Source organism: Rhamphochromis longiceps, linkage group LG8 (genome assembly GCF_057381845.1).
Source record: "Rhamphochromis longiceps isolate RC_006_pf linkage group LG8, R_longiceps_female_GT1.1, whole genome shotgun sequence".
Taxonomy (NCBI): Eukaryota; Metazoa; Chordata; class Actinopteri; order Cichliformes; family Cichlidae; genus Rhamphochromis; species Rhamphochromis longiceps.
Window position 1 is genome coordinate 2,621,453 of NC_140564.1, and position 19,667 is coordinate 2,641,119.

The 19,667-nt window shown below is 45.5% G+C and overlaps 2 protein-coding genes across 4 annotated transcripts in view; both read left to right on the forward strand.

The window, feature by feature from the left end:
• Positions 1–6,990, forward strand: part of LOC146662883 (beta-1,3-N-acetylglucosaminyltransferase radical fringe-like) — a 19,238-nt gene extending 12,248 nt beyond the window's left edge. For both annotated transcript variants that reach the window (XM_085415454.1, XM_085415453.1), the window contains 7 exons: positions 179–227; positions 4,964–5,066; positions 5,141–5,294; positions 5,436–5,521; positions 5,734–5,899; positions 6,636–6,721; positions 6,851–6,990. In XM_085415454.1, the coding sequence (XP_085271580.1) occupies positions 179–227; positions 4,964–5,066; positions 5,141–5,294; positions 5,436–5,521; positions 5,734–5,899; positions 6,636–6,721; positions 6,851–6,926 (720 nt within the window). In that variant the 3' untranslated portion in view covers positions 6,927–6,990. The remainder of the gene's footprint in view (positions 1–178; positions 228–4,963; positions 5,067–5,140; positions 5,295–5,435; positions 5,522–5,733; positions 5,900–6,635; positions 6,722–6,850) is intronic.
• A 6,066-nt stretch (positions 6,991–13,056) lies between these two features.
• On the forward strand, positions 13,057–19,538 carry LOC146662884 (L-xylulose reductase-like). 2 transcript variants are annotated; one of them, XM_085415456.1, is made up of 9 exons: positions 13,810–13,834; positions 13,999–14,077; positions 15,426–15,523; positions 16,868–17,022; positions 17,155–17,197; positions 17,651–17,750; positions 17,851–17,915; positions 18,860–18,977; positions 19,242–19,538. In XM_085415456.1, the coding sequence occupies exons 2-9, from the start codon at positions 14,026–14,028 to the stop codon at positions 19,343–19,345; spliced, it is 735 nt and encodes a 244-aa protein (XP_085271582.1). In that variant the 5' UTR covers positions 13,810–13,834; positions 13,999–14,025; the 3' UTR covers positions 19,346–19,538. The 2 variants fall into 2 exon arrangements, with proteins under 2 accessions (XP_085271583.1, XP_085271582.1); XM_085415457.1 differs by lacking the exon at positions 13,999–14,077 and having other exon boundaries at positions 13,057–13,834.
• The last annotated feature ends 129 nt before the right edge of the window (positions 19,539–19,667 follow it).

A 19,667-nucleotide genomic window follows, 5' to 3' on the forward strand; every position in this document is an offset into this window, starting at 1 on the left:
TGAAGCGGTCTTTCTTACTTGCTCTCCATCTCTGCTCTTCCTCTTGCAAATGCTCGTCTTGATCAAGGAGAGCAAACAAAGGAGCGAAGCTGTTCTTCACTGCATCCTCACTGCAGAGCATTAGCTTGTGTAATTGTGCACTTGCACAACTCTGACAGCGTTTCCTTGTTTGTTTCAGACTTTCATTTTCACTGATGGTGATGACAAGGAGCTGCAAATGAGGACTGGTAAGAGGAACCAGTTTTACAGGGAAAAAGGATGACAACCAAAATGTCCCTCAGACTGCTGCAGCAGTGTGATCACATGTTGTACTGACACAGTGGAGACTGTGCACTGCTGTTTGTGCAGTACTGACCTTTCTCACAGCGTGTGTACACTCATCCTGATAATGAGAATGCAATATTTGAAACTGTTGATGTTCAGCAGTATTTTTTGATACCATTTGGACAAACAAAAGCTGTTGTTACAACGTTAAAAATTAGACCTTTAAAAAGACTGAAGTAGGCTGAAAAATGATGACTGAGTCCACAGTGCTGTGAGTGAAACCTGACTTCTGGGTGTCCCAAAGCAAAGAAGCCCAGCTCCTGCCAGCGTGTCAGCACTGTGGACAGTTAGCTTTGAAATATTTAGAACTGAGATGCACGATGATGGTGCTGTCAGACAAATTGCATCACATAAAGACAGTTATAGATCAATCACTTCCTGTTACAACACAGTTATGTTTGTGCTTATCTGCTACATTAACACAGCTAACAGATCATCTGCAGAGGAATGGCTTATTTGAAGAGTTTCAGTCAGGTTCCAGAGCTCATCACAGCACAGAAACTGAGCATAATATTTTATTACAGCCCTTAGAGTACACTGTTGTAGGTATTTGATTTGAATAATTAGTGGTTTGTATCATATCTATCTAATAGACTCCAGTTTGTGCATGTAAATGGAGAGTCCTCTTCACACACTGAGGTTAATTATGGAGTTCCACAGGGTTCAGTGCTAGGACCAATTCTGTTTACATTATACATGCTTCCCTTAGGCAGCATCATTAGAAGACATAGCATACATTTTCACTGCTATGCAGATGACACCCAGCTCTATCTGTCCATGAAGCCAGATAACACACACCAATGAGTTAAACTGCAGGAATGTCATAAAGACCTGGATGGCCGCTAACTTTCTGCTTCTTAATTCAGATCAAACTGAGGTTATTGTACTCGGCCCTGAAAATCTTAGAAATATGGTATCTAACCAGATTCTTACTCTGGATGGCATTACCTTGGCCTCCAGTAACGCTGTGAGGAACCTTGGAGTCATTTTTGACCAGGACATGTCCTTCAACGCACATATTAAACAAATATGTAAGACTGCTTTCTTCCATTTGTGCAACATCTCTAAAGTTAGAAATATCCTGTCTCAGAGTGACACTGAAAAACTAGTTCATGCATTTATTACTTCCAGGCTGGACGACTGTAATTCATTATTATCAGGAAGTCCTAAAAACTCCCTGAAAAGCCTTCAGCTAATCCAAAATGAGAGAGAGTCGAACAAAACCAAAGGTGGGGGAGTGTGTTTCATGATAAACAGAAAGTGCTGTGATGCCAGGAGCATTTCTACTCTCTCCAGCGGCTGCTCGCCACATCTGGAGTTCCTGAGCATTAAGTGCCGCCCTTTCTATCTGCCCTGTGAGTTCACCTCAGTCATCGCCACGGCGGTCTACATCCCACCCCAAGCGGACACAGGTATGGCTTTGTCCGAATTACATGATGTGCTGAGCTCGCTTCAAAACAAGGACCCGGGCGCAGCCCTCATTGTAGCAGGAGACTTTAACAAAGCGAACCTCAGACAAGTCATGCCAAACTTTTACCAGCATGTCTCGTGTCCAACGAGAGGGGATCGGATTTTGGATCACTGCTACACGCCATACAAGCAGGGCTACAAAGCTGTCTCACACCCGGCTTTTGGGAAGTCTGACCACAACGCCATCTTCCTCATTCCCCAGTATAAACAAAGCATACGGAGGGAAGACGTGACCACGAGGGAGGTAAAACGGTGGACTGCCCAATCAGAAGCTACGCTACAGGACGCACTCAACGACGTCGACTGGGACATGCTCAGAGCATGCGCAGTCGACAACGAGTTTACGGAAGTAGCAGTATGCTTCGTCAATATGCTAGCAGAGGAGATTATCCCCACTGCGAGAGTCACCACATTCCCAAACCAGAAACCGTGGATGGACAGATCGATCCGCACTGCAGTAAACGCCAGGACCGCCTCCTACAACGCGGGTCTCACCACTGGCGATATGAGCGCCTACATAGCGGCCTCATACGGCGTGCGGCGCGCGGTGAGAGATGCCAAACGCAGGTACCGGGAACGTGTGGAGTCCCGCTTCCACCAGGGCGACACACGGAGTATGTGGCACGGACTACGCACCATTACGGACTACAAAGCCAGGGACACTGCGCCGATCAACGCTGACTCTGCATTCACCAACGAGCTGAATCGGTTCTACGCCCGTTTCGAGGTTAGCCAGGCGGCTAATGCTATCTACCGCCTGACTACCGAGGACAGTGACGTCATCAGCGAGAGACCGGTGACCAGCATCGCGGAGCATGACGTCCGAGCGGCACTGAGGAGAGTGAACACAAGGAAAGCGGCGGGGCCAGACGGCATCACCGGCCGTCTGCTGCGCTGCTGTGCTGACCAGCTAGCAGGTGTGTTCACTTACATCTTCAACGAGTCCCTGGCGAAGTCTGTGGTCCGCACATGCTTCAAAAGATCCACCATCATCCCTGTGCCCAAGAACAGCAAACCCTCATCCCTGAACGATTACCGGCCAGTTGCACTGACCTCGGTAGTAATGAAGGTGTTTGAGAGAATATCATCTCCTCCTCCATCCCAGACACCACAGATCCGCTGCAGTTCGCCTACAGATCCAACAGATCCACAGAGGATGCCATCGCCCACGTCCTACACACCACTCTCAGCCACGTGGACAAGAAACAGGGTAACTATGTGCGAATGCTGTTTGTTGATTACAGTTCAGCGTTTAACACAATAGTGCCCTGCAGACTGTTCACAAAGCTCAGGGATCTGGGAGTTAACAGCCGTCTGTGTGCATGGCTGTTAGACTTCCTCACTGGCAGAACTCAGGTGGTGAGGGTGGGCAGGTGCTTCTCCAACAGCATCACCATCAACACAGGAGCACCTCAGGGATGTGTCCTCTCGCCACTGCTCTACTCCCTCTACACTTCAGACTGTGTGGCCACCCATGGCTCCAACACCATTGTGAAGTTTGCTGACGACACAGTGGTGTTGGGTGCCATCTCCAACAACGATGAGGCGGCCTACATGGACGAAGTGAAGAATCTGGCATCGTGGTGCCAGGACAACCACCTCCAGCTGAACGTCAGCAAGACCAAGGAGCTGGTGGTGGACTTCAGAAGGGGTCAGCACAGAGACTACAAGCCCATTATCATCAATGGAGCTCCAGTGGAGAGGGTGCAGTCCTTCAAGTATCTTGGTGTCCACATCTCCTCAGACCTGACATGGGCTGCCCACATTCAGGTCCAGACCAAAAAGGCTAGGCAGCTCCTACGACAACTGAGGAAGTTCAGGGTCTCTCCAAAGATCCTCAGGATTTTCTATACAGGCGCTGTGGAGAGCATCCTCACACAGAACATGACATCGTGGTTCGGGAACAGCTGTGTGAAGGACCAAAAAGCTTTCCAGAGAGTGATCCATACAGCAGAACGCTGCTGCAGGATTGCTCTCCCCCCGCTTCAGGACACCTACACCAGGAGATGCCGGACTAGAGCAGCGCAGATACTGAAGGACCCGTCCCATCCTGGCAACAAACTGTTCCAACTTCTGCAATCTGGTAGAAGGTTCCGCATCATCCGGGCAAGGACAGAGAGACTCAAGAGGAGCTCCTATCCCCAAGCCATCTGTGCCCTAAACACACACACCCGCCCTCTCACATCATCTATAATTGACTGAGACAGGACTCTTCCAGACACTAAACCAAGGCACAATGTACATTTCAATTCCTTTAATTTTAAATATGTTTATATTGTCTATCCTGTAAAATAGTCAGATGTCTATTCATATTAATGTACAGAATTCACCTGCTTGCTGCTACTACTGCACATTCACCCAGTGTATATACTATATATGTGTGTGTGTGTGTGTGTGTGTGTATATGTATGTCGAGGAGCGTGTCAGGCTACATTTCACTGTGTGTTATACTTGTATAACTATGCATGTGACAAATAATAAAGAACCTTGAACCTTGAAAATGCTGCAGCAAGAGTCCTGACAGGGACTAGAAAGAGAGCAGATTTCTCCTGTTTTGGCTTCCTGTTAAATCCAGAATTCAAAATCCTGCTCCTCACATACAAGGTCTTAAATAATCAGGCCCCATCTTATCTTAATGACCTTGTAGTACCATATCACCCTATTAGAGCACTTCGCTCTCGCTCTGCAGGCCTACTTGTTGTTCCTAGAGTATTTAAAAGTAGAATGGGAGGCAGAGCCTTCAGTTTTCAGGCCCCTCTTCTGTGGAACCAGCTTCCAGTTTGGATTCAGGAGACAGACACTATCTCTACTTTCAAGATTAGGCTTCAAACTTTCCTTTTTGCTAAAGCATATAGTTAGGGCTGGACCAGGTGACCCTGAATCCTCCCTTAGTTATGCTGCTGGGGATTCCCATGATGCACTGGGTGTTTCTTCTTCTTCACTCACTGTCTGTTTATAAAACTCTTAGAATTTTGCACACAGCTCTGCAGGAGTCTATTCAAACCCTTATGCTGTCTCATCACAAAGATAATGTGCTGTAGCCACATGGATCGATGCAGATCTGAAACAAAGCAGAGTTACTGCCATTATATCCAGTCTACATATGGAGATGCAGTGGGATGCTCTAAGAAATCTTAGGTTAAAGTCTTTTCTGTTGTCTCTTCACCAGGAGCTAACATCATCAACACTAACTGCTCAGCAGCTCACACCCGACAGGCTCTGTGCTGCAAGATGTCTGTAGAGTACGATAAATTCATCGAGTCTCAGAGGAAGTGAGTGATTGCAAGGATGGAGCAGTTAGCTCTGACTCAGCCTGCACGTCTGACCCTGTGTGTTTGCGTCGTAGGTGGTTCTGCCACGTGGATGATGACAACTACGTGATCCTGCCCAGCCTGCTGCAGCTGCTCTCGTCTTACCACCACAGCCAGGACGTCTACCTGGGCCGGCCCAGTCTGGATCACCCTATAGAGGCTGCAGAGAGGGTCAAGAGTGACGGTTCGGTGGGTCAGCTTTCCGCTTTTATGGCTCCACTCGCACACAAATAAGGGAAATTTGGCGACGCTGTCCACAGTCCCCTGTGACATGAAAGTTGGCGACATGTAATAAGAGCTAGCTAATGTGCTCTTTCCTTTCTGGTTCAGGTGTCTGTCAAGTTCTGGTTTGCTACAGGTGGAGCAGGTTTCTGTATCAGTCGAGGTCTGGCCCTGAAAATGAGTCCGTGGGCCAGGTAGGATGCTGCCTCTGCTTTGAAAGGATTTCTACGCTCTTATATTTTGTACATTCTGGTGCAAAATATATACATTTATACACATATGCATGCTCTTTTCAACTCGCATCAAATCTCTGCGCAGCCCTTGTGAGGGTGACACGTCCTCTTGATTTTCTGCATGGTTGATCCTGAGAAAGCTCAGCTTGGACACTGTTGTCTTGTGTTTTCAGTTTGGGGAATTTCATCAGCACAGCAGAGAAGATCCGACTTCCAGATGACTGTACCATCGGCTACATCATCGAGGCGCTGTTGGAGGTCGCTTTGACACACACGCACCTTTTCCACTCTCACCTGGAGAACCTGCAGAAGCTGCCCATTGACACTGTGCTGGAGCAGGTGAGCCAGAGGTGGCCGGGGACGGCGTTTTACAGAGCTCTGAAACAAAACCTGAAAAACTTCTAAATGTAGTTCAGTTAACAGATTTTATAAAATGACCCACAAAACCAGTGTGAACTAAAGGTGAGCGGGAGATGATACCAACCCACTCAGTTTGATAACGGAAGCTCAGATTCATCCCAATATAGTTTAATATCTTGATGCATTTAGGAAACATTTAGGAAATACAACCTTACAAAGAATTCAGTTCAGTTTTATTTACACAGCGCCAAATCACAACAGTCGCCTCAAGGTGCTTTATATTGTACGGTAGACCCTACAATAATACATACAGAGAAAACCCAACCAAGGCTCAGGGGGGGCGGGGCCATCTGCTGTGATTGGTTGGGGTGAGAGAAGGAAGACAGGATACAGACATGCTGTGGAAGAGAGACAGAGGTTAATAACAGATATGATTCAATGCAGAGAGGTCTGTTAACACATGAGGGAAGAAGAAACACCCAGTGCATCATGGGAATCCCCCAGCAGTCTACGTCTATTGCAGCATAACTAAGGGAGGATTCAGGGTCAGCTGGTCCAGCCCTAACTACATGTTTTTGTATTTAATGTATACATTTGTTTAGATTCACTAAAATCCGTCATTTTCACATAAGGGGGGTTTTCAGTGGCAGCAGCTGTGACGTCAGTCTCCATTAAATGTTGATTTATTGTACACTGTATGATTGTTTTGCTGTAGGTGACTCTGAGTTACGGAGGGTTTGAGAACAGAAGAAATGTAGTCGGTGTGGTTGGAGGGTTTTCACTGGCTGAGGACCCCACAAGGTAAACACTGACACTCGCTGTGTCTGAACATCAGGAAGCATGGTTACGTTTACCATCTGTATGAGCTGCGATCACAGTTGTTCTAATTATTGTTGATGGTTTCCTGTAATGAACTCTTTGTGTTCACAGGTTTAAGACGGTCCACTGCCTTCTGTATCCTGACACTGAGTGGTGTCCAGAGCTCAAACCGCGCCACAGAAACTGAATTCCAGTGTGAACATTTATCCTGCAGAGTCGCTCTGAACTCTCTCTGATATTCATTAAACACACAGTGAAGCCTTAAAAACTGAAGCCAAAGAAGCTGTTTGAAGACCATCCAGGCCTGCAGAGCAGAGTTTCTCCACTTCTAACACGCTTTTAAGAGTCGACCTTCTCTCAATTCAACATATATTTGTAGCATGTTTTTTATGGTCGAGCGGAAGCTGAAAAGGTGAAGTTCAAGAACAGTGCTCAGGACGACAATGAGGCGTTCACTTTTGCATCTACACCGAACATGAACGTGATTGGATGACACATGATGATCTTAGAAAGCCTCTCTGAGACCCTCAGTGACCCTGGTTGAGCTCCGGGTAACCGCGGGGCGATTATCTGTGAGTGACTGTGACTGTTGCTAAAGTCACGCTAACAATGATGGACAGCTGGTGTACAAATGCTTCATGCGTGTGCAGGTTGTGCGTCGTTCAAGCCAACAAAGCCAAAGTTGTTTTTAAAGGGCGACGGTAAAGCCGAGGGGAAAATCATGACTGTAAAACGCAGCCTCTCTTCTCCCTGAGCTCGGCGAGTTTAGGTCAACAGCTCTTACATGACAGATGTATGTGGAAACCTCTCTGTTCCTGTTACTTTGGTAAATCCCTGACTGGAGTTTAAAAGCTTTTTAAAAAGTATTAAAACAGTTTGAAGGAGGTAGAAGATTGCTGGTTGGCTGTTTCAGCTGCGGTCTGAAGAAGCATGAGGTCTATTATTGTGACGCCTGTTTTCTAGGGGTGCAACGATACACAAAATTCACGGTTCGATATTTTTTCGATACAAAAAAATGTTCACGCCTTTTTAATTTGTCATTTATTAAAATTATAAATATATATTTTAACTCAAAAGTACAGTTTTTAAATTTAATGTTGCTGAAACAACAAAGGGATAAAAAATAAATCTATCTGATCGAGGAATCACTCATCTTTGGAAAAGAGTTTATTACAGAGAAATGTCTCTTTCAAAATAAAAGCTCTACTATACGCTTCTTCTGGGCTATATTCTCAGCAGCATATTAAACATATCAGGTCCCCATAAGGAGAATCCTGTGCTAACGGCTGTCTAAATGACTCGGGTAAAGTTTGTAGCATGCTGCTTGTTGTTTTTGTCTGCTTCCACTTGTCTTTGCACTAGGATGATGTCGGAGTAAATGTGCAGTCATATTCGTTGTGTTCCCACTAGTGCTGTCAGCGTTAATCTGAAATGACGTTAACGCCACAACACGGCAAATCTCCGTTAACGAGCTACCGCGGATCGCCCCGTGCGTGGGGCTGGATGGCGTCAACACGTTAACGAGCTAACTGCGCTAACACACTAGCTCCCACCCATGTAATTGAGCATTGCGTGGCACATCCAACATACTGTTTTAATTTAGTCCATGACGCGCTTACCTTCAGGGTCATACGTCACATGAAAACCAAAATAATTCCAAACGCCAGATCTGAATGAGGGTGGGGGAGGTTCAATTTGCCATGTAAAGCACTTTGTGCTACATTTTTTCTGTATGAAAAGTGCTTTATAAATAAAGATTGATTGATTGATGTTGCAACGAGCTTAGCTTCTGTCTGCTAGCTTGCCCTGCGCTCAGTGGATCTGCGTTCGACTACTCCGCCTAGGCTGCACTGTCGAGCGCAGATCCACTGAGCGCTCAACACAGACAGCATCGTCAGAAGGAAAGCTGATAAAATAAATTAAAAATGTTGTATTGTTCGATACATATGCGTACCGAACCGAAAGCACTGTATCGAACGGTTCAATATCCATACGAGTATCGTTGCACCCCTACTGTTTTCTGTTTCTGTGTGATTAGACGGACTGCTGCAGAGGAGCAGATGGTGGTAAAAAGCGACACTAACATCGTTCTGCTGCTTTGTAGTTTAGTTTTAAACAGGGTCATTGAAAGATTGGTGTTTGCTGTGAGTCCAACATGTAGACGTGCGCACAGGAAGGACCTCACTGTACTATCATGTACTTGTACGCTCACGATGCAAGAACAGGATGTTCATTCTATTAGGATCTGAGGTCATATGAAATATTAGTGACAGACATGAACTTGGATCAACATGAATGTTTGATACGAGTAGACATGTGACCTCCTGTCTGTGGCCGAGCGCTGCTTTGCTCCTGGCACTCCTACAACGTTACCAGCTGTGGTGACGTGGGGAGTGTCCGTGCGGACTCTTTGGGTTTTATGTAAACCTGCTTTGCATGTCTTGTAGTTTTAGCTCCACAGGAATGATGGGCGGTCACAGGCTGGAGTAAAGCCAACCTCAGCATCAGTTCATGAAATGAATAATGTTGGTTGTAGTTTGGAGCTTCAGTCAGATCCAAGGGTCAGCACTTTGTTTTCACAAACACCAGCAGTGATTCAGTAATAATAAGCTGTAGCTTACACTTACAGTGGATGTTTGCTTCCTGCAGCCTGTTCTATCAAACAGGTCCTGCTGTCAGTAGCACACAGTGGTCAGCACAGCGTAATACGAGGCTTATTCTTTTAGCTGCAGGAGCCCCAAATCAGGCTTCATAGCACCGACCAGCAGCAGCATCTTCTGCTTTTAGACGACTCTACACATTTACAGCATCCTGACCAGTGAGCACGGTGCAGGGATGTGTCACCGTCGAGTTTCTCGTGTGAAGATTTTTGCTGAACTTCCACTGCTCTGTCTTTCAAAGAGAGGAGAATGAACCGGTTCTTTGTCTCCGCCCACTCTGATCTGTATATTCAGTCACTTCTGCCGGTGAAAGCTGGTGGTGTACAGCACCAGCCTGTTTGCACAAGACTAGAAACCAAACCCCACACCACGAGTCCCACTGCAGGTCAGTGAGTGAGTGTGTTTTTGTCAAAGCTGCCACTGCTCTGTTGTCAATAAAGCTTTCCTGCATTCCTAAGTGTTTCTGTCACATTGATCTATTGAAGAGAAAACCACATAACCGAGACGATGCATGGAAATATTCAGTGTCATGTTGAAATCGCACGTCTGTCAGATTTATAGGAGGTTGAGTCACACAGCCTCCTCGGGAGGGTCTCCTTGTAATTAAACCACAAACTGATGAGCTCGCTGGGATCAACATGTGACGTAGTCCTTTATCACAGCTGAGTGTCCGTGGATGGAGCACAGACAAAAAGGAGTGTGCAAATGAAAAGCGGAGCTACAAGTGAATTCAAAAATAAAATCAGCAAGAAACAACTTTTCCAGTGTAATTTTTAAAAATCTATGTAATACCAGTTACCTCGATGCCTTACAGCATGGAGTTCAAAGTCACCGCTTTGCTTTTGTTGCACACAGCATCCAAAACACCAGCTTAAAATAAAAGTCAGTGTGAAGAAGAGGAAGGGCAGACGATGCAGTTTGATGCTGATGAATGAAAGACGAGGAGCTTTCCCCTCAGGACTGCAGTTCACGCTCCGAAATAAACAGCTAAGCTTTACAAACGTCAACATGAGTGCACACTCAGACATGAGAAAAACCTCCGGATCAGACCTGGAGCTTCAGCACAGATCGAGGAAAGTCGTGAGGAAGCATTTCAAGCCCAGACTGACATCAGAGCTGCAGAGGACGACTGTGTCATCAACGCTGAAGCCTGACCTGGAGGAGGTCAAAGAGCCCAACAAAACAGCTACAAATCAATTGCAGAGATGCTGCAAACTGAAGAAGTGATGACACATCGACAGACATTCAGAGAAATGTGGGAAACTGAGTACGTGCCAGAGGACCCGGGTGGAGCAGAGCTGCTGCTCCTCCACACTGGAAGGAGCCAGGGGTGGATGTTCTGAGTCGTCAATGTGAACACCACCGTGTACACTACATTTGTTGATTAGAAAAACACCTGGAAGACGATGTGACGCCTCTTCACCCTGAACACATGCTCAGGATGCAGCAGGCAACCAGCCTTAAACGGGCCGCTAACAAACAGGACAACAGGAGGAGCTAGGCTACAGCACGGAGGTCACATGTTCCCTGATATTTAGATAAGAAGGACTTTATTTTAGGAAAAATGCTGTGATGTTACTCAGCATTTTTCCTCTAATAGTTTGTCAGTTTTCTTTAGTTGCACTAAATTATCCAGAGGATATTCAGGACCCCGGGGCCCTGCACCGCTGGGGGCCACCCAGGAGGCACATAAAACTAACTTGAGATCTTGAAACTCTAATTATTGGTTTAATGAAGTTATTTTTCCATATCTCACCAGCGTCGCTCTCTCCAACACTGACAAACTTGTAATTTCTTAACTTAATTAGCTTTTTTAGAAATGTCAGATATTTATTTATTTTATTTAAAAGGAGAAAAATATTTACCCCTTTTCTACTAATGGACATGTGCCAAAAGCATTTCCTGAAAATGGATGGGGGTTTCTGAGTTGTGCAGACTAATAACATTATTTCTAACGAGTCTTCGTATATTCTTCAGTAACACTCACTGTTTTAAATGTTAGCACAGAGTGTGCAGGTGGCCCGGAAACACAGAAACATCAACTCTGATTAGAACTTCGCAGTGATCACGTTCAACAAACGAGCTTTTGGATAACAGATGATCAAATCTGTGACCTCATCATATGATTTATAATTACATGCAGATCATCCCAGTGCCTGAGAGGAACACGTGTGTCCAAGTATGTGATGAAATACATCAAATATATATTATGCAGAAAATATTCAATAACGTTAAATGGAGAAGTGAACATTTAGTGGGGGGGGGCAGGTTACAGTAGATCTACAGACACATTTAGTGTGCTGTGGAAATAAATCACAGCAGTGTTTCATTGGATGATTACAGTGACTTAAACTAGAGGATGCATTTGCTGCAGTGCGAATGCTGAGAGCTGAAATGTTCAATGTGCTGAATCAACAAATCTTCCAGCTGAAGGTGCAGAACTGTTGAAAGCTGAAGTGTCAAAGTTGGAAAGTAGCTGAAAATCTTTAAAATGTAGGGGAGACCGGGGATGGTTGTAACGTGGGTCAGTTGTAACACTTCCAATTTCTCCAATCAGGGCTAAGTTTCAAATGATGTGACTCATCCTGTGCATGCCCAACTCAGTTCTGCTATCACACGTGAAAAATCAGCACATTTTGTCAAACACAGACAATTTAACATGAAAAAAAGTCATTTGTATGCCAAAAAGTAAGTTTTTCTACTTTATTTCAATTTCTAGTAGCATTATCTGCTTTGCAGTTAAACTCATCAAACCTAAATTATGTTATTTGTATGTCTATGGGGATATATTCTGTGTAGGTCTTTAGTGCTAATGTTTTAGCCGTTGGCTGTAATGTTAGCTAGTTCATGGCTATAGGAGTCTGGGTCAGTTGTAACAGCTACAGTCTGGGTCAGTTGTAACAATAATGCAGATGTTACCACACTATTACTTTAACTTATATTAAACAAGTTGGGGCAACGACATCAACAGAGAGAGCTTCACTGGTCGCTTTTGTATATGCGGTTAATGCCATTGGCAACACAATTCCTCCACTGTTTGTGTTCCCACACATACATTATGCAGGCCACTGTGTCAGAGATGGACCAGTAGGAAGTACTGGTAGTGGAAATAAATCAGGATGGGTGCAAGAAACAGATTCCCTCATCTTTCTGAAGCACTCTGCAAACCACACCAAGGTAAGCCATGATAAAAAGTAATGGAATTGCGATGCTGGTGAACAACTACATTTTTTCAGCTTCATTGTTATGTTCAAAATTGATGCAAGAGCTGTAGGTTATAATGCCCACTGAGCCAATGAGGCCAAACTCAAGGAAGACCAACACACACACACACAGCTACATAAATGGCTCTAAGTGCATTCATGTGTTGAATAAACAAAGATTACACGTTAATGTTTTGTTAGTACTCTTATTTCATTGTGTTACATTTCACCCCAGGATATGTTACAACTAACCCAGACTATGGGGTTAATTGTAACATTTCACTCTTCGTGTTTGAGACCATACCATGCAATGGGTAATTGTGCTGCAGAGAAAATAGCTGCACATGTAAATACTTTGCATTACATTTTGAATCCACTACCTTAAAAGAGCTCCAATTTACAGACAGAAATGTCAAAAATGTTACAACTATCCCCGGTCTCCCCTACGTTAGAAAAAGACGACTAATGATAATATGAACTTTAAATGTCTAAACTCAAGAATCTCAAAGCATCAGTGACTTTGTTCATCTTCTTCTGTGCCGCGTGGATGAGGAAGCTGACGTTTAGGTCCTGGGAGATGGTGGTTCCCAGAATCTGGTTTACTGTGTCCACTGGGCATGAAGGAAGATCAGATTTGGTGGTGTTGGTTTCAGCCTGAAGCCCACCATCATCTCCAGCTGGAGGCGGTTGATGAATTTTGTAGACTTGACTCCTCCCATCATCCCAGCTCTGCTGTGACACCAGCTCTCCCACCTGAACGTGATTCGTTGTGTTTATTTCACCAAAGATTCAGCAACTATAAAAATTCAACTCAAGCATTGAGCTGTAAGCATTTACATGAGATTTTCTTCTCATATAGACATCTGAAAGGAAAATATTCTTTCACCATAGATGCAGAAACACCGATGAGGGACTTTTTATTTGATTTTGTACAGCGGGACTTGTTTTTTCTTTCCTCCTGATTTGAACGTCTGCAGACGTCTCTGTGCAGCACTGCTCACTTCAACGAGCAGCTGTGGATTTTCCTGAAAAACACTTTTGCGGTGACCGGTTATAAAATATGACTTTTGGGGATTTCACAGGAATCCGGGAGCTTTGCAGCTCTCCGCCTTATATGGCAGGGCTGAGCGCGTGCTCCGTGCCTGTCCACGGGCTGCAGAGTGACCTGGAAGACAAACACGGTGTAGAGGCGGAGGACACGCACACACACAGCTCTGTCCGCTGCGCTGTTGGTGAGTACCTCTTCTGTCATACAAACACAAAACACGAGGAACAGCACAGAGAACACGCGTGGAACATTTCACACTGGAAGTTTTAGCCGAGCTAAGCTCGCTCAGCACGTTCAGCCTGAGTGTCACGTGACTCGTAACTCCGTCTGTGGCGCTTCCACCTGCAGCGGCTCGCTCACCCACGCAGGCCGAACATGGAGGCTTCGTTTGCAGGTAAACGGGCTCTGGTCACCGGAGCAGGAAAAGGTAAAGGAGACACGCACGCACGCACGCACACGCAGCGACACCAGCAGGCTGCTTTATGAACAACATCCACCTTCGTGCAAATGCCCCCACCAACCCCAGTGTGGTCACGGGACACGAGACTAAGGCTACGTTCACACTGCAGGTGAAAGCGCATCAAATCCGACTTCTTTGACCCTCTGCGACTCATATCCATCATGGTGACAGTGTGAACAGCACAAATCCGATATTTTCAAATCCGATCTGGGTCACTTTCGTATGTGGTGCTGAATCAGACGCATATCTGATGTTTTAGAAAGCGACTGCTGCTTGATGGTCACGTCGCATTAATTCCGTCTTTTACGTCACTGACGCAAGACGGACGCCAACTATCAGCGCCGGAGAAGACATCGCGAACCTTCCTGGCCCTCCAGTGAAACTGTTGGGAACAACGTGAACATTTTATTTGTTCTGTATAATCTGCAGATTCTGACAGAAATCTGCAGCTATCCTTTGAAGCACCGCTCCTCTGAAACAGCAACAAGGATCATTATTAGATTATCTACATTATTATGTCAATAACAAAATAACTTAAAGCAAAAACTGGGAAACGTGAAGTCCGAAGTCTTTATATTAAGGCCGTCAGTCAAACAATACTGTTGCTCTGGGTCTAAACAGAGCGCGCTGTGTGTGACGTCTTCTTTTGCGCATGCGGGCGCTTGAGCGTTCACACTAGAGCGCGTTTGCTGTCGCATTTTATTTGTAGTGTGAACGAGCAGACAAAAAAATCGGATTTGATCAAAAATTCGGAATTGAGCATCAAGACTTGCAGAGTGAACGTAGCCTAACTCTCCTCTTATGAAACTGTTTCTGTTTTTTACACGAATCAATGCTTAATGTAAAGTTTCATGTGATTTCCACTTGAGCTTGATTTACAAACAAGTTCCTGAACAGAACATTAAATGTCAGCAGTGATGTTGATTTCATTTACACTCAAACACAAACCATCATAGCTCCTTGTGTGGCCCCAAACGGAGGCTGCTGTATAAACGCGTCCTTCACATACATCAAGTTAGACAAATATAAAACACAACACTAACATGTCCTTCTGTCGGCTTCCAGCCGTGTTACAGACGTTTAAAGTGAGACAGTGTTGTGGACGATGAAGTTACTGATTACTGTGAACTCAGCAGAGTGTGCTGGAGGAATCTGATGACACTGCACGGAGCCTGAACCAGTGTCATCAGTGAGAAAGTGGAATAACAGGAGCTTTGTTGGTGGAACGAAGCCTAAGACATGTGTGGAATGTGTGTGTGTGTGTGTGTGTCCACTCTGTAATCAGTCTTTGTGTTTATGGATTCTTGTGTCCCAGGGATTGGTAGGGCCACAGCTCTGGCTCTGGCACGCTGCGGGGCAAAGGTCATAGCGGTCACACGAACGCAGGCCGATCTCAACAGCCTGGTGGAGGAGGTGATCACCCCACACACACCCATCTGAGGGGCCCCAGCCCTGACCTTTGACCCACACAGTGGACTGTCAATCAGCATAAAGCATATCTCAGGCCACCTCTTAAAAATGATGCGTATAAAAGCCAACCACGTGTAAATGCACCGTTAGGGAACCGACAGCGAGGAGCTGGAGAGGCGTGTGGGTCTGGTATTATCGTAGGGTCCACCTTACAATATAAAGCACTTTGAGCTGACTGGTGTTGTGATTCAGTGCTGTATAAATAAAATGTCCAAGAAGAGTCCAAAAGAAAAAGATACATTACTAAAATGATATATATGGATTATAAAAGCACAGAATTAACAAACAAATATTTAGGAACCTTTCTAAAGCCTCTTTAAAAAAAAGTCCCAGTTCAGTTTTATTTATATTCACAACAGGCGCCTCAAGGTGCTTTATACTGTAAGGTCGACCCTACAATAACACATACAGAGAAAACCCAACAGTCATATGACCCCCTATGAGCAGCACTTTGGCGACAGTGGGAAGGAAAAACTCCCTTTTAACAGGAAGAAACCTCCAGCAGAACCAGGCTCAGGGAGGGGCGGGGCCATCTGCTGCTGGGGAGAGAGAAGGAAGACAGGATAAAGACATGCTGTGGAGGAGAGAGTCATATCTTTAAAAAAAACGTTACATATAAAAAATCCAAAATGTCCTCTTTCTGCAGAGAGACTTGACGTCACCGTTGCTTTAGCTTTAGCTTTAGCTCTGTGCCTGGAAGACGTCAGAAACCCATCACAGCTGTTCCTGTCAGTTCTCTGATGGAGCGTCTGTGATGCACAGATAAACCTAAGAGACTCTAATCGACTCTTTGCCTACAGCTTTGATCTGCACAGTGAGATTTCTTCTCAGTTTAAATCTTATTAATAACTCATCCAAACCTTTTCTGACTCATTATATCAAACAGATTTTAATCAGCTGACGGCGGCTGATGACTTTAAAAGCTGTTTAATGTAGTTTTCACTTGAAGTAGAATCTGCAGTATGTTCGTCATGCAAATACAATAATAGAGAAATAATTTTTTTCAATCTGCACGGCTAACATGAGAAGCATTTCACTGATTGACTCTACGGCAGCAGCTGAAAGAAGAACAAAGCTACCCTGCACACAGTTGGTCTGACCTCAGAACAGCTGTTCAGCATCTGGATTTAGTTGTTCTCGCACAGCTGCTGTAACCTCGTCAGAGTTTGCTGTTTGTGAGGAGGCCTGTGACTGGTTCAGTTCTGGGGCCCAAACTCATTATAAATATTTGATGTCTCTTGTCTTCCTTCTAATTCGAGTCCGTCTGCTTTTGACTTCCTGTCACAGTGCGCCTCCATCACCCCGGTGTGTGTGGACCTCACAGACTGGGGGGCCACAGAGCAGGCCCTGCAGGATGTCGGCCCTGTCGACCTGCTGGTCAATAACGCTGCCTGCGCCAACCTACAGCCATTTCTGGAAGTCACACCTGACAAGTTTGAGCAGTAAAGCAAATATTCTCAACTTTCATATTTGTTACTGAGGAAGTACCAGCCATAAGGACACAGCACAAGCCTGTGAGCCCGAGGCCAGAGCCTCATCATGTGCTAACCTGTCACGTCTGTTGTGTCTTCCAGGGCTTTCAGTGTGAATGTGAAAGCTGTGGTGCAGGTTTCTCAGGTAAAACAAACACAGCCTTTATTAAACCACGGTGTTTCCTTTCTTTGGATTTGATTCGTGGGAAATGCATTGCTTTGAAGTTCAGCTGTGAATGAACCCGTCACAATGAGTGTTGGACAGGGTGCTTTAGAAAACGTGTGATTGGGACTTACAGTAAAAGTGTTTTTTTACCTCGATATTAAGAAATGTCTTGTGTAGATCTGAAAGCTCCGGCTCTATATCTGTGCTTCGCCTGTCGGTCTGAGCCGTGCACAAATCTGTGCTTAAAAAATGAGCAGATGACATTTTGTTACATGAATTGTTTGACGCTGATGTTATTGGTTAAGTTGGGTTTTGGAAAGTTTCTGTAACAAAGCTCGATGCAGTTGAGTGGAGCTTGTAGGGTGTTGGGTTGACCCGTCTCATTCATCAAACTGCTTCTGTGCAATGAGACAAAGCTCCGTCTGTTGGCAGTTAGTGGCTCGTGGTATGAAGGCCCGGGGATCGGGAGGCTCCATTGTTAATGTGTCCAGCCAGGCATCGCAGCGCGCCCTCAGAGAGCACGCCGTCTACTGTGAGGATCACAGACATGGGCGCCACAGCCTCTATCACATTTAAACGAAGAAGCCCAGTGAGGGTAACAAACTGAGCTTCTGTTTCTGCTCTGTGCTCAGGTGCTACCAAAGCGGCTCTGGACATGCTGAGTAAGGTGATGGCTTTAGAGCTGGGACCACATCAGGTACACCACTGTCCTGTTCCACACGTCCAGCTTCCACCTCACAGTTACTAATGCTAATGTGGTTAGCTCAGGTGCATCTTTGTGAAAGCATTAACTGAGTTAGTGATGCCACAGTTATCGTTCAGTTCGTGCTGTCTATTTCTAAATGATCAGGAAATACGGGGAAAACAATATAAGCTAATGCAAGAAACTGTCCAGGAAATGATTTCATGTGAATATTAATTATTCCTGTAACTGCATCACTGTTCAAGTGTCAAAGTCATTTACACGTGTGCCTCACGTCATGTAAGGTGTTGAAAAGCATTGGAATACTTCGATGAGACCTGATATAACAGTGAAACACTGCCAGCACACACCAATGCCAGGACGGCTCACTGCACTGTGAAACAGCTTCTGCAAACTCATATAGCCTGGTGTGGTGCTGAGAGAGAGAGCAGCAGGTTCATAATCATACACAGGATGTAGGCTTTCAAATCCCAGGAGAGACCCTAAGTGACCCTTCGCTCTCTGAGGACGACAGGCCCGAAAGCAAGTCTGCAAAATTCCCACCTGCACCACAGTGTGATATGTGCAACATAGTGAAGGAGTTGTGTAAAAAGTCGCTGGCAGCTGGTGTCGGCACCAACCTGACACCAAAGTCCACACAGAGTTTTGTAAAGGCTGCATCTAAACGACACCTGAATCAGTTCCTGTGAACTCAACATTTACTGGAAGCAAACAACAGGACAGCAGCCAACACCAAACTTACTTATAAGTTCTATGAGCCAGTGTTTTAAAGCATGTATGAGGTTCATACAGTCGCTTTAGGAGGTTACTTTAGTTACTGCTGCCTGTCCGGCTGTTAACATGAAGTATTCAACAGTCTGATCGGGGTCGTCTGAACAAAGATGGGATCTGACGTCTGTTCGGTGACTCGATTAACTCAGGTGTCGTCTTGTGATCAGATCCGTGTGAACACCGTGAACCCCACAGTGGTGATGACTGACATGGGTCGCTTGGGCTGGAGCGATCCTGAAAAAGCCAAGAGCATGAAGTCCCGGATCCCCCTGGGCCGCTTCGCAGGTCAGTTGCAGCGGTCTTGGTCAGACATGTCCTCTTAGATCACATCACTGTGTTTGTGTTCAGCTCCTGTATGCATGGGAGGAAGTGTTACCCCACAGACAGGTGACGAGTCCACAGAGTGAGACCAGTTTGCATGATCCCAGTCGAGGGTTAGGGACATAACACTGATAGACTCAGTCCTGCCCTCTCGTCTGCACACGATCCTCCCCGTGGTGTCAGGGTTAGCTCTGTAAAGCTGAGTGTGATGTGTGTGTCTGTGTGCAGAGGTGGAGGAGGTTGTGAACAGCATTTTATTCCTGCTGAGTGAAAAGAGCAGCATGATTAATGGAGTCACTCTGCCGGTGGATGGAGGCTTCCTGGCCTGCTGAGCCACATCAGCCCATCGTCCACCTGCTCGGAGCAAAACTTCACTTGCAGATTTCTTCTTCACTGTGATTGTCTCCAATATAACTGGACTCAACCAGCGAGGGGCCCGAAGGATTGTTTGACCCATTGATGGAATTTGTGCTATTAAAAGATAAAAACATGCTGCTGCATTAAAATCAGTATTAAAAACAAAAACTCTGTTTAAAAATAAATTGTTTGTTTTTTACTGAAATATAAATGATCACAGTGACTAAGTCACCGACACATGAAAACAGAAACGAATGAACTCTGGGTCCTCTTTATTTACAGCACCGCTCCACAGCT

What these genes read in the sequence shown, in the direction of transcription:
- LOC146662884 (XM_085415457.1), top strand. Translation starts at nt 13,663, where the DNA reads ATGACTTTTGGGGATTTCACAGGAATCCGGGAGCTTTGCAGCTCTCCG. An exon ending in TCAACAGCCTGGTGGAGGAG is followed by an intron (nt 15,524 to 16,867) that starts GTGATCACCCCA and finishes TTCCTGTCACAG; the next exon opens with TGCGCCTCCATCACCCCGGT. An exon ending in CTGTGGTGCAGGTTTCTCAG is followed by an intron (nt 17,198 to 17,650) that starts GTAAAACAAACA and finishes GTCTGTTGGCAG; the next exon opens with TTAGTGGCTCGTGGTATGAA.